General features: G+C 47.5%; 1 protein-coding gene across 1 annotated transcript in view; it reads right to left on the bottom strand.

Moving 5' to 3' along the window:
- KIF26B (kinesin family member 26B) overlaps positions 1-22,910 on the bottom strand; it is a 481,358-nt gene that overhangs the window by 139,404 nt on the left and 319,044 nt on the right. Inside the window, exon 5 of the mRNA XM_040451654.1 lies at positions 3,955-4,138. Coding sequence (XP_040307588.1) covers positions 3,955-4,138 — 184 coding nt within the window. The remainder of the gene's footprint in view (positions 1-3,954; positions 4,139-22,910) is intronic.

The raw sequence follows: 22,910 nt of genomic DNA, 5'->3' as shown, positions 1-22,910 counted from the left end.
ATTATTTACAGAACATACCTTTTAACAGAGGTCAAGATATGCTGTTACTGGGTTTGCAAAACAGTGCTGAATGAAATACACACACCTTAAAACCAAGGGCTGAGAAGAACAAAGGGTTATGGCCCAGCATTTACAGCAGAAGAGAAATAATGCAGCCAGACAAGAAAGTCTATTTCTAAGTCCCAACTCCTAGTACTCTGCCAAGTCGCCTGCCTTTGGGCCGCACTGCCCCAGGAAGAGAAATCTCAGGAAGCACTCTAGAGATGCACAGACGGTTGCGGACAGATGGTGACGGGGGGCCACCCCCCAGGATGCCTAGTCTTAGCAGGGATCCCCAGGGGCAGGAAACGGCAGGAGTAGTGGCTGAGGCTGCTGCCAGTCAAACATCTTCACGGGAGCCTCGAGTTCCCGGAGATCAGGACACCCCCCACTTCCTCTGCAAGGAGGCGCCCAGAATGGCCACCCTGCTCCCCTGTAGTGTGCCCTCCTGGGGCACCCACGGCGGTACTTGGGACACGGTACCTCTATAGACACTTGCTGAGTAAAGCAACTATGGCACGTCCTCCCCACCTGTCCCCGCTTCATTTGCCACGATTCCCCTCCAAGTTTCTCCATCCAATTTTGGGCGATCACTCCATCGTTCGCAGTGTGGGTTCTCTTGCTGCGGGCACCCACCTATACGAGCGGTCTTACGTCCCCAAAACACGATGGGGGAACACAGGCTGAGCGCTCAACATTCCAGCTTTGGAGGCACTCCTGGGGGTCCTGAAGGGGAAAGGAGGGTCCTTCCCCCTCATGCTTCCTGGATTTCCCCCCAGGTGCTCTCCTGGCAAGAGGAGAATTAGCCAGGTACTGGTGGATTGCTGGCCTCACCACCGAGACCACTGCCAGTACCGTTACTGCTCTCGCCTTCAAGTGTTACGCACAGGGGGTGCCTGGAGGGGCTCAGTCGATTGAGCGTCCGACTTCGGCTCAGGTCGTGATCTCACAGTCCGTGAATTCAAGCCCCACGTCGGGCTCTGTGCTGACAGCTCAGAGCCTGGAGCCTGCTTCGGATTCTGTGTCTCCCTCTCTCTCTGCCCCTCCCCCACTCGTGCTCGCTCGCTCGCTCTCTCTCAGAAATAAACATCAAAAAAAATTTTTTTTTAAGCGATACGCACAGGAGGCATGGCTGCAAAGCCGCACGCTCGGTGAGTTCAACAGGTAACGTAATTTGCTCTAGACGCTTGTAATCCAAGACAGAGCTCTGGCATGAAGCTGTGACAACAAACGAATGAACCTGAAACATGGACGTTAATTAATTGTGCAAACAAATTTCCTGAGGAGCACGCACTGACTTAGAGGAAGGAGCCATTTTCGAAGAGATTAGAGGTATCATTTACATATAAGCCAAATCAATGAAATATAAACAGGCACTAAGCTTCTCTCATCCACTAATCACCTCTATCTGTTCATTAAGGATGTGTCTACAAGACCGCTCAGTATCGTTTTGTTGATATTACTTGCAAGTTAGAATTATTTTAAGGCTGCGATGCCAAATTGTCCTTCGATTTGGTCCAAATTGGTGAGATTTTTTCCTTTTTTTTTTTAAGTTTATTTTGAAAGAGAGAGAGAGAGAGAGAGAGAGAGAGAGAGAGAGAGAGAATCCTAAGCAGGCTCTGCGCTGTCAGCACAGAGCTCGATGCGGGGCTCGATCTCAGGAACCACGAGATCATGACCAGAACCGAGATCCAGAGTCGGACGCCTAACCGACCGAGCCACCCAAGCGCCTGAAATTAGTGAGACTTCTAAGACTGACTGGAATAAATGCACCAGGTTGAAAGTGCTGGAAGGAGCGGCCTCTGCCTTGTCTGCCCCTGACTGCAAGCCTAGTGTCCAGCACTGTGCCCGACACGTAATAGGTGCTCAACAAGCATCTACAGTTTGCCAACGCGCGCCCCCGGGGCCGACGACGCCCAGACGTTTTCGGCGTTGTGTGTCTGCTGTACTTCAGCTCCAGACACACTGAAGTTACTGCAAACCCTTCCGCCCCCGCGGCCTCCAGAGGAGCTCTTGGCCTCAAGCGGTGCCCAGCGGCCACACTGACTCTGGGAGGAGGGTCCGGGTTGCTGCTGGCATGGTCCCCGCCACGGAGCGCCTCTGGTCTCCCTGTGTGTCTGCCCCTGGCCGCTCCTGCTACCCCTTCTCTCCCAGCCGTGACTCCGCAAAGGGAAGCATGTCCTTCTCCCCTGGATCAAGGCAACTGGATCCCACGGTTATTTGGCTGCCCCCCGTGGCCCCAGCGCATTCTTGTCCCCACCCCAAAGTGTTAAAGATCATGCATACCTAGTTGGCAGCCCAGTGAGACCGCAGAAAACAAAATGGCTGTCGGTGTTGACTTCTAGGCTTGAGTCAGGAGGAACCCGAAAATCTCTTACCCCCTGGGGGGGGCCTCAGTTATCTTCTTCACTAAACCCACAGGCCTGGGAAACGCTCCCGGGTCTCCTGAGGGAGTCCTCGTGTGGTTGAGGCACGAGAGATCAGGGTTGAGCGGGGCTTGCGCCCCACCCCCACCTCAGGTTTAAATAATTAAGCGGCTTCTGGCAATTCAATCAAGCTTCTCAACTTCGCCCATACTGATTTATATACAACACTTACTATTTATTCTATTTTCAATTCTGCTGTACTTCTACCTCGACGTCGTCCAGGGGCAGTTTGGCTGCAGCGTTCAAGTTCCAAACTCCTCTTAGCAAAACAGAAGCCCGCGTCCGCTTAAAAAATGGGTCAGGTGGTCAATTTTACGTGACGTGTTAGCTTTACCACGATTAAAAAGAAAAGACACGATTTTAAAGCCCTGCATTACCCACCCTCCTCAGAAGGCAGCATGTCAACCATCCGTGATGACCTCCGTGAGGGTGTCACTGTCCCCCCTCAGCAGCTGTCCCCTCTACGAGTCCTTCCCTAGAGAGAGATCCCAACCCGCAGGGTTTTCTCCGTCTCCTTCCTGGCTGGTGAGGCGAGGGCCGCCCTACAGCCCTTGTTCCCTACTCTACTTCTGGGCCTGGGGGAACCGTCGGGAAAATTCCAGAACCTCATACATTCCGCTGGAGTAAGCAATGCTCCGTTCAAAACAATCTTCCAGTTTATTCACCGTCGGGAAGAGGAACACGGCAAGTTCATGCCTTCCCGAGGCGGGTCGTGAAGTTGGGAGAGTGGGAGAGCACGGAGGAGGGGAGGAGGGGCAGAGAAGCAGTGAGGAGAGGAAGGCGTGGCCAAGAAAGAAGGGGCAGAGGGCCCCACGGTGAGCTCCAGAAGGCCGGTGAGTTACGGGAAGACCAGGCACCTGGAACGGCCGTGACTGGGGGGTCCAGGGAAAAAGGGGATCAGCGACCGCGCAAGCTCGGTCCTCACAGTACAGCAGCCAAGCCTTCAGCCAGACCTGCAGCGTTCCAGAAAGAAGGCGGTGGCAGATTGCGTTGAGCGCGCAAGGCACTGGCGGGGTTGTGTGCCCCGTCCCACTTCTGACGAAGACGCAAGAGACACAGCAGCCACCTTTCCTCAGCTAAGTGTTTTCCTGAGTCTCGCTTATTCTCCATCTGAAGAGGAGAGTGTGAGGAGTTCACCCAGGCACCCACGTCGGCACCGAGAGTCTGGGGGTGGTGTCTGAAAACGAAGTTTTCGAAGCAGCCTCCGCCTGCTGCCCTTTGTGTCTTTGTTTACTCCAAACGGCTACAGATCTGTCGACACTGCCCAGCTGACTGTGTCCTGCCCAAACCCAATCAGACCTCGAACACTCTCATGGTCTCCACCGGCCACGTCATACACGGGACTGAAGAAAAGCTGACGGTACTTCCAAGTGAATCTCATTTTGACCCCTGTGCTCCCTGGTCACCCCCTTGTGTTAACAAACCAACCGGGCTCCTCGTCCTCTGCTTTCGCCTCGATGCGCAACCCGCCCCACCGCCCAGCACCTACCTTGCCCAGGCCTGGCGTGTCCTTCACCTTGTTGACGGCCCGCAGCAGACAGGGCGGGGCCGGGGGAGGGCAGGTCTGCAGGATGCCACTGAAGCTGGTGGCAAAGAGCGGGGGCTCGGCCACAGAAGACGTGGAAGGCCGGTGTTTCTTCTTTTTGGAAGACAGATTTAACTTCTGGGCGGCCCTGGAAGGAAAAATGCAGAAAAGGGCCAGTAAGGAGAAAAGTATGGTCCAATCAGATATGCTAGAGCTACTTTATTTCCTTGCTCTCTCTCTTTTTAAATTTTATTTGAGAGACAGAGAGCCTTTCTCTCTCTCTCTTTTTAAATTTTATTTGAGAGAGAGAGAGACAGAGAGAGACAGAGAATCTTGAGCAGGCTCCACACTCAGCGGGGAGCCCAATGCGGGGCTCGTTCCAACGACCCTGGGATCATGACTTGAGCTGAAATCCAGAGTCGGACGCTCAACCGACTGAGCCACCCAGGTGCCTCGTGTTTTCTTTCTCTTAAAAAGCCCCTCGTTCTTCCTGAATCTTGACAGTTCCCTGTTCATCCTCTGGGTGCTTGCCAGTAGCCGCAACGCTGCCACAACCCTCATGAGCTACCCAATCGCTCACACAGAAGAAAAATGCCATAAAAGTGCACGGCTCTTGCAATCGCGATTTACAAAGGGGAGTTTGTTATGTACACTCAGCTTCAGCACGGACAAAGCTGGTCATCTCTGGGGATAAAACAGCACCCGTTAGGTTAATCGTCCCATAGCTTCTCTGGCACAAACTCAAGTGTGAGAGACCTTATGAGCTATTTAGAGATTCTAACAATTCCAAGCCAGCCTGATGACGATCTACAAGGTGACCAGGGAAGGCATGCTCTGTGCCTGGTGGTGGAAGAAAACAGCCCAATGCGATGGGGAAACATAAATCAACCTGGTTTCAGAAACAGAACACCAAATCAGAATGAAGTCCAGCCAGGGTAGATGGTGCTGCTGAGCGCAGGGGCTGCTTGGGTGGAAACCAGGCTTTTTGCGGGGTGGTCTTTCGATACAAAATGCAATTCACTGGGCAAGCACCAGGGGGTGAGGGTCAGAGCCAGCAAACTTGGCACAGAGCCTGCAGATGGGGAACGGTGGGGGGGGGGGGGGGGGGGGGTTGCCAACATTGTTAATAACATCTACTGTTCATGTCACATCCCCGACCATTCAAATGCTCTGCAACACTTCCTCTTAACAGTGAAACGAGGCGAGTGGCCACAAGGCAGAGGCATTTCAGAGACTCTAACATTCTGGATGAATTCTTGGTGTTTTCACACCGTACTTGTGTTGGACGAATTCCAGTTGCCTCATCCAATGGTATTAAACGTTTGAGCTGCTGTTTAAAACAACCAGACTACCATGACCTTGTTCGACAGACCAAAACCTCCTAATCCATCCACTGTCAGCTGCCTGACAGGTCACCAGTGACGCAGGTCAAGGAGACAGAATCATCATCGCCTGCACCTCCTCCCGTCCCCCATCTTACTGATCGGGAATAGTTAGTTTTAATCTTGGGTCGGTAATTGTCATCCTCTGGCAAATCTCTTGAGCTACAAAATCGCCACGGTGCATATACAGCCACCAGGAATCATCACTTCAAAGTTTGTATGTTCTTAGCTATAAACCCAAAAATCTTCACGAGAGTGAAATACAGGGGAATGAGTTACATGAGGAACAGGAGGGCGGAGCCCCGACGCCCTGTGCCCCACCTGGAGATCTAACAGATGTCTCGTACTTGAAGACCAAATTCATGATCTTTTCCTGAAAAGCTGGATGCCCTCAGCCTTCCCTCTTTCAGAAAATGGAGATTCCATCCGTGCAATGGCCCCGACACCTCTGAATCCTCTTTCTCTCACACCAGCCAGCCGATCCATCAGGAAACCTTATTGGCTGTAACTTCAGAATAGGTCCATGATGTACTACCTCTCATCACCTTTACTGCTCCTGTCTCCCTCTGAGCCACTAAGCTCTCTTGCCTGGATTCCTAAAATAGTCTCCTACTTTGTCTCCCTTCCTCTGTTGCCTCCCACCCCTAGCCCCTGCTGTGCAGTCTGTTCTCCACACAGTTGTCAGAGTGGTTCTGCTAAAACATAACTGCTCAAAACCTTCCATTTTGCTTCTTATCTCATAGTAAAAGCCAAGTAATTACAGGGGCCTAGAAGCCCTCACATATATCCTCCTTCATATCTCAGACCACCTTTCCTACTATTCTCGTCTTCAGTTACTCTGATCCAGCCATACAAGCCTCCAGATACTCCTGATACGCTCCAGCCACAGGGCCTTTTCACAGGCTCCTGCCTTGGCTTGGAATGCCCTGCCCCAGGTAGAGCTAGGCACATGGTTTCCTCCCTTACCTCCTTTAAATCTTTCTTCAAATGTTACCTCATCAGTGAACCTACCCTGCGCGCCACGGCGGACTGTACTTTCCAAAATGGCTGCACCGATATATATCTCATCTCTTACACTCTTCCTATGACACGTCATTGACCTATCTCCATTGACAGGCATGGTCTGTTTTCCTTCTCTTTCAACCTCAGTGGAACTTTGACATTGTCTTGAACCCAGAATATGGTGGGAATGACCCAAGTTTGGGTCGTAACAGACAACATGGCTGCTACCGGCTCTCTTGCCCTGGGAACCCAGCCTCCATGTTGTGAGGAAGCACAAGCCACACAGAAACGGCCACGCAGAGAAGAGCTGAGGTTTCCAGTCAACAGCCGGCGTCAACTACCAGACGTCTGAATAAATGAGCCTTTAGTTGATTCCAGAGGCCATACTTCAAGTCTTCCAGCTGAGGCCCAAGGCACTGTGGGCAGAGATGACCCATCCCAACTATGTCTTGTCCCAAATTTCTGACCTCCAGAGACCACGAGGGATAATAAGTGATCACTGTTGCTTTAAGCCACTAAGTTTTTGGGGTAACTGGTTGCACAGCTATAGTAAATGAACCACGACCTTGCCCCCAATCTCCTCGTTTCCACTATCCTGCCTGCCTTAGCCGCCCACCCCTTGCATGACTTACTTAGTATTCATGTTGGTTGTTAATTGTCTGTTTCCTGTCTATAATGTGGATCCTGGCAGGGCCAAAGAAGCATATGTATATGCTGAATGAATGAATGAATGAATGAATGAATGAAGACCCAAAGAATTGGGGATATTTAGCCTAGGGAATATAAACCAGGAGAAAAGGGAGGGAAGAGTATTTAAAAAAAAAAAAAGTCTAAAAAAATTAATAGGGGTGCCTGGGTGGCTCAGTTGGTTAAGCGTACGACTTCAGTCCAGGTCATGATCTCAAAGTCTGCGGGTTCAAGCCCCGTGTTTGGCTCTGTGCTGACAGCTCAGAGCCTGGAGCCTGTTTCAGATTCTGTGTCTCCCTCTCTCTGACCCTCCCCTGTTCATGCTCTGTCTCTCTCTCAAAAATAAATGCACATTAAAAAAATTTTTTTAATGAATACATGCTATGTAGCAGGAGGTATTCTTCAAACAAGAATGCCAGATAACTTCACAGGCTATCTTTCTGAATCTCAGAAAACCTGGTGAAGAAAATAATAGCACTCCCATCTCACAAAGAAATGAGATTTAAAGAGTCAAACCCAGAGTCTTTTTAGTACCTGACCTGAATCTGAACACCCAGCTTCTTCAGATGCTGAGGAGAGATAATGGGCAAGTTACTTCAATTCTGATGTTTATAATGTATACAAAGTGTCTCCAGAGCACCTGGCATGTGCTTGGCATTCAATCATACGGCCATCATCCCTATTATAAATGTTATCATTTCTGCATAGTAAGACACAGCAAAAATAGTGCCTACCGTTATAGGCTTTTTATGAAAATTAAGATTGCACGTGCAGTGTTCAGTAACAGGAAGTTCTTTTTTTTTTTGTCTTTTTTTTAAAGTTTGTATACTTGTTTTGAGTGGGGGGGGAGGGGCAGAGACAGAGGGAGAGAGAATCCCAAGCAGGCTCCACGCTGCCAGCACAGAGCCCAGTGCAGGGCTTGATCCCACGATCCTGAGATCATGACCTGAGCTGAAATCAAGAGTTGGATGCTGAAGTGACTGAGCCCTCTAGGCCCCCCAGGAGGTTTAATAGACGGTACTTTGAAGGATTATAGGCAGTGAGGCTAAGACCGAATCTAGGTCTCCCTGCCCCATGTTGCACCACACCATCTCTTACCAGGCAGGTAAAACAGAAAGGCATAATTGGGTTTATAAGTGTAAGTGATATCTTTCCAGAAATTAGAGTAACCCATTAGTAATGGGTCTGCTTCGCGAAATAGTGAGCTCTTTGCCACTGGAAGCATCCAGATAGTAGCTAGAAAGGCACTTCCAGGGGGCAACAGGGGAAGGAATGTGTGCATTGGGAAAATCAGATGATTTCCAAAATCTCTTCCAAGATTCTGAAGCAATTCCTGGAAACTCTAGTCCTTTTAGGGAAGCCGTGGTTGGCTTCCATGCAGAAAAACAGAAATGGGGGGGGAATCCTTTTGCGAACACATTGAAAAATTCCTTTCTGTTTGAAACACGCATTTGAGATAAATACCCTTAGAGAACGCCAGAATTTGAAAGATGAACAAAAACCATATTTTACAGCCTTATATTCTAGAAGAACATTTTATTTTAATTTTGACATCGTTATAACCAGCTGTTTGATCTGTCTTACGTGTTCCAATTTCTTGCAAGTCAGTAGCTCCCACTCCTACTGTGTAGCACTCCCAATGACAGGCAGAGAGGGGAAGGTTAAGGTACAGAAATCATTCATGGATAATTGTATTATCAGTGACATAAAGGAGAGGCAGTCATGAGAGAACAGAAAGAGTGAAGACATTTTGGCTAGACGTGTATTTTGTGTAATTAATGCCTTACAAGTTCTTTCTTCCGACGGAGAAAAACAAATGAGTAGGTTGTCTTACAAGATTTCAAACAACAACAAAAAAAGCCCTCCTTAAAACACAATTATAAGCAGTATTTACTTGTCTCGTTCTTACCATGGACAATATCATATACTACCTCAAGCTATTCATCCCGGTACACATCTTTAAATATCGATGATCTTCATTTGCTTCTCTGTGTCTTATTTCTTTTATTTCTTTTTTTCTTTATTAACAACATTTTAATGTTTATTTATTTTTGACACAGAGAGAGTGAGAGAAAGAGACAGAGCATGAGCGGGGGAGGGGCAGAGACAGAGCGAGACACAGAAGCCGAAGCAGGCTCCAGGCCCCGAGCTGTCAGCACAGAGCCCGACGTGGGGCTTGAACCCAGGAACCACGAGATCATGACCTGAGCCGAAGTCGGACGCTCAACCAACTGAGCCACCCAGGCGCCGCTCTGTGCCTTACTTCAAGAAAAAAAGAGAGCCTCCCTAACAGGATGAAATTAATATTTACTGAATACCTGTCAAGAAAGTGGTGCTGGGGCGCCTGGGTGACTCAGTCTGTTAAGCGTCCAACTTCGGCTCAGGTCATGATCTTCTTCTGGTCCATGGGTTTGAGCACTGCGTAGGGCCCTGTGCTGACAGCTCAGAGCGTGGAACCTGCTTCGGACTGTGTCTCCCTCTCTCTCTGCCCCTCCCCAACTAGTGCTCTGTTTCTCAAAAATGAAAAACATTAAAAAAAATAAAAAAAGGAAAAAGAAAATGGTGCCTCGCTAAGCACATCAGGCTGGTGTGAACTTGGCGAGCATTTAAGCTGGGGAGCTCAGTTCTTCCCTCTGGGTTCTACCCCTTTCTCTCCCTTGCCTTATCATCTCACCCAGGAGACAACCATCCTAACATATTATATGATGGTATCTGAATTCAGGAATCAGTTTAGAACTGACATGACCTTCACATGGGATGGTTCCTTACTCTGATTGGCCAGATCTACCCAAATCTAAAAAAAAAAAACAAAAAAAAACAGAAATAATTACCTGGGAAATTTTATTGGTTTAGTTGGGGGGAAAAACCTTAGGTCTCAGTTATATAGATCAGAGGGGGAATTTCTGAGGATTCTTCTTTTTTTTTTTTTTTTCTTGGTGCTTGTGTGATAGACTATTTGACCTTCAATTTTCAGAATTGTGGGGTGCTTAAATGGAAAGCCCATCATTTTAAGTGTATCTCATGAGAATTAAATTGGGGTCTACCACCCTTAGTGTCTAGAGATTACTAAAATATTGACCTAAAAATCTTTTAAGAATTATTAGCTTCACGAAGCATAGAACTTACCTTAAGGAAGAGGAAGGAATATCAGGCAGTATTGTCATCTTTTAACGATTTGCCGTCCTGTTTAAAATCCTACATACTGTGTGTTGCTAACCACATTCTGAGAGCACTTCCTTTGATCTGAGGCGGGTGTTCAAGTGTCAGATGCTCGGATAGATGGGCTTATAAAAATTAAGAGGTCATTCAAGCTCTACCAAATTTGATCCAGGTAATTAAAAAAATTTAATGTTTATTTGTTTTTGAGAGAGATAAAGAGTGTGTGTGCGAACGGGGGAGAGGGAGAGAGAGAGAGAGAGAGAGAGAGAGAGAGAGAGAGAGAGAGAGAATCCCAACCAAGATCCGTGCTGTCAGCGCAGAGCCCGATGCAGAGTTTGAGTTGTGAACCACGAGATCATGATCTGAGCTAAAGTCAAGAGTCAGATGCTTAACCGACTGAGCCACCCAGGCGGTCCTGGACCCAGGCAATTGACTGGTGAGACATCAGCTGAAGAACCAACCGCTCCAGAGGAGGACAGGCTGAGGTCCTCAAAACTGCTACATCTGCCAAAGGGAAAGGGTCCTGACCCAGGAGGGGACGACAGTGGTAGGATGTCCACCATCAGCACATGAAAGACGATCCAAACTTCAACTGAACGTGACAATGGCTGGGGCTGCCATGGGCTACGATGGCTTATCTGCCATCCTAAAATATGTCAGAGCTCCGAGGATGGAGACTGCCTGATAATGAGCAATGGCATGACAGATCACAGCAGCTCCTAAGAAATCTGTGCGGTCAATGACACAAGACGGAGAAGAAAATAGAGCCGACTGTAAATACAGAGGATGTGACAAGAACCAGTGGTCTAAGGCGAACCTTCTGGAAACAGTTCAGATATCCACGTGCAAGCAAAGAAACAAAACAAGGGCAACAGAGTGCCAGTTAGGCATCACCGTGAGAGAAGACCTATTTAAAAGCGCTATGGCACTGCCGTGAAGCATGCTGGTCTTTCTGGAAACTCTCCAGCAGGGAGTGAGAACATCCTCCTTCACCTTTCCATTTCATAACTGGCTGTCCCTGAGGTCATTTCCATGTCTCCAGAGACTGAAAATCACACGGGTCTTGGGGTTTTCCCCATTTTTATGTAAATGATCCATTTCATCAGCGCTAGAAGAGAACTCGTGACATGACTTCCAATAAAATGTTTAGGAGCAAACCATGGCTGGCCATTAACGTCATACCACGGCGTGTAACACACTACGGCAGGATGCGATTACAGTTTGAACATGAATTGACTTCTACAGTTTAATGCACGATACTCACCCACGGTGATAATTTCTATGAATTTACCTTATGCTTAAAAAATTTACCCACTCTTCAACGGCTTGTCTAAGCTGCCGTCATCAACTACTTTAGCCTTCAGGGGGCCTCATCTGTTGCCTTGAAGTCTTACAGCGACTGGTCTTGAGAGTATCTATCTTGTGTTCCGACATTTGATGAGACGCTGCTTTGAGGTGAGGGCTCTTGCGCCTCTCTCTCTCTCTCTCTCTCTCTCTCTCTCTCTCTCTCTCTCCAGCACTGCAGTATTAACTTGCTGAACATCAATGTCACGTGTCCTTTCTTCTGGACCTGCCACACCGACCCCAGAACTCTGTGCCTTGTTGAGGTGACAGTGTATACCACTCAAGTGCTGGGAGATCCATTCAGCCCTTGGGGTTACGACACATGGAAAGTCCAAGCTTACGTAGCCTAGGGTTCTAGGTAATGCTTACACCTTGCAACAGAATGTCTTATTCTTTCTAAAGTATGTTCCATCCCTGGTCACAGCCATCCTCGCTGCTGAGAAGTTATCTGTACCACAAATGACAGGTTAGAAAAGAGGAAGGCTCCGAAGTTACCAGATCTTATCCACAGTCACAGGACTAGCGATTCTCATCTTTGAGATTAGGATTCAAGCTTTCTGTCTTCTAGGACTGGGGATTTTCCACTGCCTCGTGCTATGATGCAGCTTGATAAATAAAAGCAGTTATTTTATTTTATTTGGGCAAAATAAAACCAAATGATAATCATTTGATTAATAATAAAGACCAAAAAAAAAAAAAAGCCAGTTACATATTTTTGTATGTAACTCAAATCAAATCATATATAAGCATTTACCAATTACCGATCTAGTTGCCTAGCAACGTACCTTCCTATCACAGGGGGAAAATGTCTCTGCTGAGTGAGTCGGGTCATGCCCAGAATTAGGACGTGAATGGCAAATTATATGAAAATGGCTTCTCTGTCCCTAAAATCCCAACCCAGAGTGAGTCCTTGCCTGACAATAACAGCAACACAACATCTACTGCCACCACCGACATCATTATGTACCACCCCCCATTACCTCCTGCCTCCCCCTCTGTAGACACAAACAGGATGCCGGAAGCTGCTTAGAATGCATCCGAGCGCTCTGGGAACCCAATCGGTCCATCAGGATTTACCGAATGACAGCCATGCACAACACAAGTGTGCAATCAATGGGCTCCAGATATCACAGAAGTCATCTCTGAGTCACCCAGAAGCTGCTTTGTGTCCCAGAGTCCACTCCTAAATCGCACAGATGAGAAGAATCCACCCCACCCCACACGACTGATAACTTGATATCGGCTCCAGAGATAAAGATAAGTGTGAAGGAGACTGGGGACACACGGCAGGTAAACCAGCTACCCAGTTCAAGGGCTTCCCCACCAGAGTCAAGCTGGAAGTTCCTCCTGAACTGTTATCCGAACCGCACACCATTCGCCCATACCTGGGGGCACAACAAAGGGTAAAAAGCAATGTTTGAAAACACGCCGTTGGTAGATGTTACCATCCATGTGTGTCTGGAAGTTTTTCATGGTCAGAGTAAGAACGTTACGATCAAATGACAATATGGCTCAAGGCAAAAATAATGGCTGCGACAAGACCCCATTCATAAACCATGGTTTTTACCAAAGCTACTCAAAGTAAAAGCTTCTCCTTTGTGGAAAGCCAGGTCCCTATGAAAGTGTTAGCTGAGCCAAGGTCCTTGTGTGAAAAGAGAAATGCTTTCCTATGTCCAAATAAAGCAGAAGATGTCTGATTAAAAAAAAAAAAAAATTGGCCGTTGGTATAGAAAGCTAAACAGAAGTACAGATCATGGATTTGTAATTTCCTGGCTGTTGGATTTTAGAAACACCAAATAAACACTCCGTCCATGGCTTGGGAAGTTCAAAGGGAAGCGTCCTCCGCCTCCGTTTCTGGAAGGTGCATAGGCCATGGTCTCCCTGATGCTGTGGTTTCTCAGGGCTCAGCTAAGTGGCTCCGATGTCTACCGGGATTTAGAACACTTTAAGAAAGACCTTCCACCTGTCTTCACCACGGGCTAAGCCCTCTCCGCTCATTAGGTTGCCTGTTGCTCAGAACTCGCCGTCCTCCAAGCTGTGCTCACTGTGGCGGCCGGGAAGCAGGGCACTGGACATTGCGGCTGAACTTCTTGGCTTCCCTCGGTATTCTGCGCAAGCTGAGCTCTCATGGAGCGCCTTCACCAGTGAGCACAGTGCCACCTGTAGGAGGCAGGGCCCCGGGGCCCAAGAGAAGGTTGGGGACCTCTGCTCCAATGAACCTGCCCAGAGCCTGATGGCGACCTGGTGCCACCCTCTATCGGCAGCCTGGGAACAGGTGGACTTCTCAGTACCCGCGTGTCCAGCAGACCTCCTACGTCAGACCTGGGTACTGCCCTGATGGCAAACTCCAGGGCAGGACCTGGAAGAAAACCCTCCCTAGAGACCGGGAAGTTCTGGTTCTGAGACTGAATGACAGCAGCAAGAGGCCTCTTGCTTCGAGCTTCTGTGGTCTGTCGTATCTTAAGAGAGAAGACCCTCGTCCTGATGGAATAAACTGAAACCATCCTCAGTTCGCGTGTAACAGAAAGGTCTAAAGGAACGCACTACCGATTTGTCAATTGCCTTCGATGCCGTGTGACATACCCTTGAGCTTACGACTCCAGAGCTGGTGGCTTCTTCGCGACCTGCACGTCGTTATTCCTCTCCACGCACACCTACAAAGTTACACTCCTGCTCCCTGCTCTCCCGGGCTCCCACCTGCCAATACACACCCGTAAGAACTTCGGCAGGGAGGAGAAAACCATCGCGAACACGGCAGTCTGGAGGATCGCCTTCAGGGCGTTCTCTTTGCAGTGTGTTGACTATAGATGCCCTGGATGATGCCAGGTGAAGAGCACCCGCAGGGTGGGCACACGGCCCCATTTCCCTCGGACACAGCCTTGCCTTCTGTCTGAGCTGGTGACGATGACCTTGCACCCGGGTTTGACGACCCACCATTTGTTCCTATCGTGCAGTTGCTTCCAAGCCCTGGAGCTTGGTCTTCCCAGGCTCCAACCTTGGCCTCCTGGTCTCCTGCCTCTCTGCCTTGGCTTGCCAGCTTGACTTCTGCTTTCTAGCCCTCCGTTCCAGCCTGGGTTGATCTCCCTGGCTTTCTTCCTAATTTGCACTCAGGTCCTTATACATTTTGCCTTGTGCCAACTGACCTTCTGGCCATTAATCTCTTCTGGACAGATGATGCCTCCCATCTACAGATCATTCCCAACCCTGCTTAGTACCAGAGAAACTGCATAGCTTGAACCTCTTCCGGAGCTATACCTTTGCAAACTGGGCCCAATAATACCTAAATTAAAAGAACTGTGAGCACCTAAGACACACGACCCACATAAATGCAAATGTAAGTTTAAAAATCCATCCCCGCGCCTGGGTGGTGCAGTCGGTTAAGCGTCCGACTTCAGCCAGGTCACGATCTCGCGGTCCGTGAGTTCGAGCCCCGCGTCAGGCTCTGGGCTGATGGCTCAGAGCCTGGAGACTGTTTCCAATTCTGTGTCTCCCTCTCTCTCTGCCCCTCCCCCGTTCATGCTCTGTCTCTCTCTGTCCCAAAAATAAATGTTGAAAAAAAAAATTTAAGAAAAAAAAAATCCATCCCCAACTAGATATATATGATTTTCTTTAACCGCCATTACTGGGACCTATCACAAACACGAGTAATGGAGAACCAGCTAGTCTTACTGAATGCGGTGGATGAAACCAGGTACCTACAATGCAGCATTTCAGCTGCCTATAGACAGGAAAAGACAACCACAGGCTAATTCAGGCCCATTCCGTGTGGAATGCCAGTGCCGGATTTTTCTGGGGAGAAACAGTTGTCCATAATGTGTGTGTGTGTATGTGTGTGTGTGTGTGTACATATATCTTCTACGGTAAAAGGACTATCCAACTAAAATTAAGATTCCTTCAAGGAATAAGCATATTCCAGATAATTTGATTCCAAGAATCTAATGAATCTAATATTCTTTTCATTACATCATGCTGCCTTTTAAATGCTAACTCCAGTAGTTTCTAGTTAAGTCATTTATACATATGCTAATGTAATGTGGAAAAGAAGAAATCACGTGATTTACCATAAACAAGACAGTCCATTTAAAAGCCAAGGGTGACCACTAATGCCCTAAGTTTTCCTTAATATTTATCTTCCTTGGCTGTTTGGTAGAGAATTATTTTGAAAAGCAGAAGAAACTGAAGGGAAGTTGTGTTGTTCACTTTTTAGGTCTTTATTATTATTTTTTTTTACGTTTATTTTTAAGGCAGGGAGAGAGAGAGACAGAGCATGAGCAGGGGAGGGGCAGAGAGAGAGGGAGACACAGAATCAGAAGCAGGCTCCAGGCTCTGAGCCGTGAGCACAGAGCCTGATGTGGGGCTCGAACCCAGAAGCCGTGCGTGGGCTCACGACCTGAGCCGATGTCGGAGGCTTAACCAACTGAGCCACCCAGGCGCCCCTTTAGGTCTTCATTTTAAAAGAAACAGTGCTTGGGGCGCCTGGGTGGCGCAGTCGGTTAAGCGTCCGACTTCAGCCAGGTCACGATCTCGCGGTCCGTGAGTTCGAGCCCCGTGTCGGGCTCTGGGCTGATGGCTCGGAGCCTGGAGCCTGTTTCCGATTCTGTGTCTCCCTCCCTTAAAACCCAACCCCCGTCCATGCTCTGTCTCTCTCTGTCCCAAAAATAAATAAATGTTGAAAAAAAAAAAAGAGTGCTTTATTCTCACTTTTCCCATATTTTGATCATGTGAAATCACAAACTGACATGAGATTACTCACTCCAGAAATAATTTGATGCCTGAAGCAGCAAAGTGCTATCAGGGTGTGAGAGCTAGAAGTGGGCAGCGTCTGCAGAGAAAATAAAGCCTTTAATCCATAACTCTTTGCTCAATACCTGTGGCTCTTTCAGACCAAAGCTAATTAATTGTAAATGCTGGCTGACATGCTCTGTGGTTTGGGGGCTTCTTGGTTAATTAAATTGGAATATAACGGTTTTGTTTGTTAAAGGAAGTGATTGTTTTTCCTCCTTTAATATCAATATTTCGTTTTGTTCAGCAAATTATTTACTATAGTTGAAATTGGAAGGAATCATTAAGTAAGTTATTCCAAAGAACCAGGGTCTCTGGATACAGCAGAGGGACAGACTGCCTGTCCCTGACTCTGCTGCAAGGCTGGACTGCCCCAGACCCCGGGGCAGTGGTTTAGACTGCCTGCACCTCCGCAGCCCTGTTAGAGGGAGAGAGGCAGAAACTTACATGCCCCGCCCCCTTTCCTATCGATTCTGCTGCCCGGCCACGTGGGCTGGGGTCTGTGCAGGTTGGTGAAAACCGTGATAAACACACACGGCGATAAAGTACACTCACCACAAGCGTGTCCAAAAGCCCCGATGCAGAGGAAGGAGGCAACTGTTGTTTTCAGTAGAGAAGTGATCCCCAACGGGACCGACAGCATAGATGAGAGATCACCCCAAAGCAAAATAATTTGTGAAAGGAGAAAGACTCTAAGGTAATCACAGCCTATGTGACTGGAGGGGTGATTCCTTTTGTGACTTTGAATCAAAGCTGCTAACAGTGACCTATCATTTACCTTTTCTTACACCTTCCCACTTATTTGGTTATTTCTGCAGGTGCAGGGTGGTTATGCTACAAAATAACAGGGGAAGGGAAAGGAGGCAGATCTGGGGTGCACATCTTCATTGATAGAACATGTCTTGAGCACCAAGTAGGGACCCCCCCCCTCAATCCCTCTCATTCTGCTATCGCACGTACTGTCCCTAGTCAGCACCCCTGAAGTTGTTGGGGGCTATGCGCGCGCAGGAGTGTGTGTGTGTGTGTGTGTGTGTGTGTGTGTGTGTGTGTGCGTGCGCGCGCGTGTGCACAAGTGCATCTGTGTAGTATGGGGATGGAGAGGAGAAGGTAGGGAGAATAAGAAATTAAAAATGGGAAGATAACTCAGTGGATTCCTGTCAATGAAAGTTTCTGCTACATTCTTCAGTTACTTTTTTTGTCTTGCAGTTGGCAGGTGTTTTTGAAAAAAATTACCAAAAGATTGAACACTGCTACAACCAAAGGAATTCTTTTGAAACAAACTGCAGGCAAGAGAGAAATTTATCAAAATAAATGAAGATTTTAGTTTGAAGTTCCTGGCGAAGTCTGTAAAGAAACCTAAGTTACGCTGCACAATGAACTAATGTTTACTTTGGAAGGCATATTATTTTTAGGGAGGTGAAATCTACGATAGGTAATAATAGATTTTTCATGCTGTGTCTAGTCTCAGTTACTGGAATCCGAAGTTAAATGAGTCCCATTTTTGCAGAATTTGGAGCATGATTATATTATTTATTTTTTACTTTTAATTAAAAAAAATTGTTTTTAAATGTTTATTTATTTTTGAGGGACAGACCGCTAGCAGTGGAGGGGCAGAGAGAGAGAGAGAGAGAGAGAGAGAGAGAGAGACTGGGAGACACAGAATCTGAAGCAGGCTCCAGGCTCTGAGCTGTCAGCACAGAGCCCAATGCAGGGCTTGAACTCACCAACTGTGAGATCATGACCTGAGCCGAAGTTGGACGCTTAACTGACGGAGCCACCCGGGCACCCCATGGTTGTATTATTTTAAGTAGCCACACAGGTTTAAAGTACTGTGTCAACTTTACTAACTCATTGTTAATTAGAACCACAGCTTTCTGACACTGGATCCCTGGCTGAGAATAAAATCTCTCGGTCTGATTTTCTTATCAGGAAAATAATATTTATGTCCTGATAGACATAATCTGTTCTAGGAACAGATTGTGTGAAAAGAAGAAAATATCTATTCTCTAGACCAGGACGCCATCCAGCTGTGTCTGTGAATATACTCAGGTGCAGCTGGACAGAATGTAATTCACGTTACATAATCAATCAAACGATCAATCATCTTCTCGTCTGGATTCCCACGTTTACACAACAGATACACTCTATAAATTGCTTGTAATTTGAGTTATTATAAATTGAATCTAATTTCACATTGATTTCTATTAAAATTTCAGAAGGCATTTTATCTTTATGAATCCTATTCAATTGAGGGTAGCTACGCACGCTTTATCTTTCAACGTCTGTGCTTCCCTTCCACTCTGTCAAATACGTAGTCGCCACCAACGCAAAGAGTTGTTCAAAGATGCATAGAAGTGACTCCTAATGTATGACTAACTACCAAGAAAAGGCTAAGAAATACATCAGGTTTTTCACTTGTTCCCCTAGCCTTTGACTTCATCAAGAGAAACCGCTTACTTTCAAGACACACAGTCGCAGTTTAGATCTTTCTCAGTATTTGGAAATAAAAAAAATATTTGGTTGAGGTTTTCAGATTGCAGAGTCTTCAGCATGAAGATGGCAAGTGAAGTCACAAGAATGGATGAGATGGCCAGGGAGGGGCAGAGCAGCATGAGAACGATGAGTGGCCCATGACCGAACCGTGAGGAGCTTCAACATCTAATGAGTGATGCGGAGAGAGGGGAGGGGAGGGCGGAGGGGCCTGTAAAGGAGCAGCAGACTGGGGGGTGGGGGGGTGGGGAGACAGACCGAGTGGTCACTGATGTTAAATGCCACTAAGAGACCAACAAAGACAGCGAATGGAAAGTGTCCACTGGACCAGAACTAATAAGTTCATCACTGACCTTGAACAGAGTCGGAGGAGAGGCCGAGGACGTTTCGGAGCGTTGCGAAATAAAGGGGGGGCTGAAGAGGCATAGAGAAGGAGGCCTACGCTCCTATTTCAAAAAATTAAACAAGAAAAGAAAAAAATGTAAAGCATTGCATTTTTAGACCTTAGCTTATGTGCCTTGTACTGAATTATGAGGCTCCGGTGTGACTTTGTATTTAGCAGGGGCCGATATAAAAGCAGCCATAGAAACCATTTCTACAGCTTATGAAAATTAAAGAAAATATCTTTCCTCTTATTATCCATGCCTTTATTTATTCCTGTTCTTCTACAGATATTGACTAAGCACCTACCATCTATAAGTTCCCTGGATCCATTGAGACAAATTCTCTGAGAAAGACTAGAGGTCTGCACACAAGTCCTATGTGTCACTTTACCGGGTGAGAGGAATATAAGCCAATAAAAAAGGCACAGGCTTTGGAATCATAGAGGCACGGTTCCAATCCTGGCTTTGCTATCTCCCTGGACACGTATGAAACTAAGGACACCCGGTGCAAGGATCCGTTGTGAAGATAAAGGACATTACATATGGAAAGTGGCCGCCATCAGAATGACAGGCACGCAGTAAGAGCTCAACCGATGTCTTGGTCCCTTCCTTTCTGAGCCATTAGCTTTTGTTTCCATGAAACTCAGAGCCTAATTAATGTCCAATTGCAATAACTAACTTGGTTCAGGAACTGGCTTCTCTCACTCCCTCCTTCTTACCTGGTTTCCTATATATGTTTCTGAGATCTAATTTCCTTTAGAAGCCACTTACAACCTTTCTGGGGAAACTTAAACAAATGTTATCTGGAACTACTCTGCTATTTACTGATCTTCTAGGTGAATTTTTTGCTTCCTGTTTTCATCAAGGTTACTAAGAGAAGCTCACATCCTATGTCATACTGTAGGATAATATTATATCAGTCAATTCTTGTAGTTCTTTTTTTTTTAAATTTTTAATGTTTATTTATTGTTTGAAAGAGAGAGAGACACACACACAGAGTGTGACTGGGGGAGGGGCAGAGAGACAGGGAGACAGAATCCGAAGCAGGCTCCAGGTTCTGAGCTGTCAGCACAGAGGCCGACACGGGGCTCGAACCCACGAACCACGGGATCATGATCTGAGCTGAAGTCGGATGCTTTGGCTGAGCCACCCGGCTGCCCCTCTTGTAGTTATTTCAAAGTCACTTCAGTTGGGGGGGGTGTCCAAATTAGTTAAGTGTTGCTTTGATTTCAGGGAGCTAGGTGATGAATACTCCAGGCTCAATCTGGACTAGAAAATCCCTCACGGGGGCTCACAGGCCCACGATTCCGACGGGCCTCCAGGACTCCACAATGAAGTGTGGGTGGGGCAGGGTTACGCGGAGGCAGCTTATGACTCAATATATGCTTCAGCAAACATTTATTTAGTGTTACAGTACTTTAGGACTTCAGAGTCCCTCCAGAGGCAGAAAAGAGAAACAGCCAAGGGTATAATCTGGGGAGCCAAACTATCTGGGTTCAGATGTGCTTTCTGCCACTCACAGCTCTGTGGCCTGGGTCAAGTGCCTTAACTTTTCCGTGCCAGTTTCCTCAGCTGTAAAACAAAACATGAGAGTCACTACATCTCATGGAGTAGTGAGATTAACATATAGATAGACAGGGGCGCCTGGGTGGCTCAGTTGGTTACATGTCCAGCTTTAGCTCAGGTCACGATCTCACGGTTCGTGGGTTTGAGCCCCACATTGGGTTCTGTGCTGACAGCCCAGAGCCTGGAGCCTGCTTCGGATTCTGTGTCTCCCTCTCTCTGCCCCTCCCCCACTCGCATTCTGTGTCTGTCTCTCAAAAATAAATACATGTTTAAAAAAATTTTTAAAATACATGGGGCGCCTGGGTGGCTCAGTCGGTTAAGCGTCCGACTTCAGCTCAGGTCACGATCTTGCGGTCCGTGAGTTCGAGCCCCGCATCGGGCTCTGGGCTGATGGCTCAGAGCCTGGAGCCTGCTTCGGATTCTGTGTCTCCCTCTCTCTGCCCCTCCCCAACTCACACTCTGCCTGTCTCTCAAAAATAAATACATGTTTAAAAAAATTTTGAAAATATAGATAGATGCTATCTATCTATATTCTCTCTCTCTCTCTCTCTCTCTCTCTCTCTTAGAACAGTTCCTGCCCCATAGTACATACCCAGTGTTTGTTACAATTATTATTATAATTCAATGTTAATATGAAAACTATATCTTGAGTGTTTCTTTTTAGAGATTTGTTCCCATAAGCTTCTAAATATATAAATAATGGAAAACAACGTGAAAGCCACACCTTTCGGCCCTGCTCCGAACACTGCCCACCAGGCCTTCTCAACGTTTCCATCGACTCTGTGATACTGACTCTGATGCGTTTCAGGTCCCAGGCATCTTGAATACGACTTTCGGCCCTGCTCTTGGCTGGGAGGGCCTTATTTCTAGCTAAGAAAGGTCAGGAAAAAAGGACCCTCTCAATCTGAGGGTCCTCTGTCTTGGGGTCTTCCACAGCCTTAAATCAGACGTCAGGCACAGCTTGGTCAGTGTGGTTACTTTTGCCTGAAAACCACCAGCTGAAGCTAGATTCTTAGGTCACCCGTGCGTCTTCAGCCTTTGTGTGCTAGAGGCGAATTGCTTACTTGCTAGTTGCTCCTCCGATAGCATGTCCTCGTGCTAGAACAACCAGGGGCAGGACAAGCAATTATTACCTGCACCGACACACTTTAGGTAGTGTCCTGGGGCCCTCAGAGAGCGTGTGCGCAAAATAAATACATATACAAAGCCAAAATGCTGTGTTAAGCAAACTAACGCAGTTTAGTTTAAATTGGCCCACAAATGAAATCGGGTGTAGACAGTATCACTTTCCTGGATGCGCTGGAAAGCAGTTGCCTGTGCCACTGACCGCCGTGTTTCCTCGCACCAGCCCGGCACCTGCCAGTTGTGGTTCCTGGTGAAGAGGAGTGGCCGAGAGTGTCACTGCAGTACTGCGTCTTACAACTGGCTGTGATTGCTTGTGTCTTCCTCACAGGGCTGAAGACGCCATAAAGTTGGGAGGCACGTCCATTTGTCCCGCTGCTGTGTTCCCAGCGCTTGTCCGTCCCTAACAACCACTACACAAACATGGATGGTTGGATGGGAGACTGGCCCCCAAATCACCAACCCTGAAGGAGAAAGTCTGGCTCCAGATCTTGACAGAGTCACCCCTATGGTCCTCACACGCTTCCCGTCAATGGAAGAACTTGGAAACCATGGTCTCGGTGGAGGTGACTTTCAATTGAGGGTTCCTCCAGCCCAGGGGTTCTGCAAGGCTATGCTTTGGGGCATATTTGGGTGTACTGGAGTTTCTAAACACTTCCAGAATAAGACTCATCAGGTCATATTAACAGGTTCTCCATCATCTGTGGGGAAGGTGATTATTTTTATTTGTAGGGGCTCTAAAATAAGACTGCTTTTTATTTGTTTTTTTTTTTAAGTTTATTGATTTTGAGAGAGAGAGAGAGAGAGCATGGGAGGGTCAGAGAGAGAGGGAGAGAGAGAATCCTCAGCAGGCTCCGTGCTGTCAGTGTAGAGCCTGATGTGGGACTCCAACTCACAAGCCATGAGATCATGACCTGACCTGAAACCAAGAGTCAGATGCTTAACTGACAGAGCCACCCAGGTGTCCCTGTAGACTGCTTTATAAAGGGTGCAGCACAGAACA

The sequence above is a fragment of the Herpailurus yagouaroundi genome, unplaced genomic scaffold (genome assembly GCF_014898765.1).
Source record: "Herpailurus yagouaroundi ecotype Mexico unplaced genomic scaffold, PumYag 205, whole genome shotgun sequence".
Taxonomy (NCBI): Eukaryota; Metazoa; Chordata; class Mammalia; order Carnivora; family Felidae; genus Herpailurus; species Herpailurus yagouaroundi.
The sequence above is the reverse complement of the archived record's forward strand: the minus strand, read 5'-3'. Positions and strand labels throughout refer to the sequence as shown.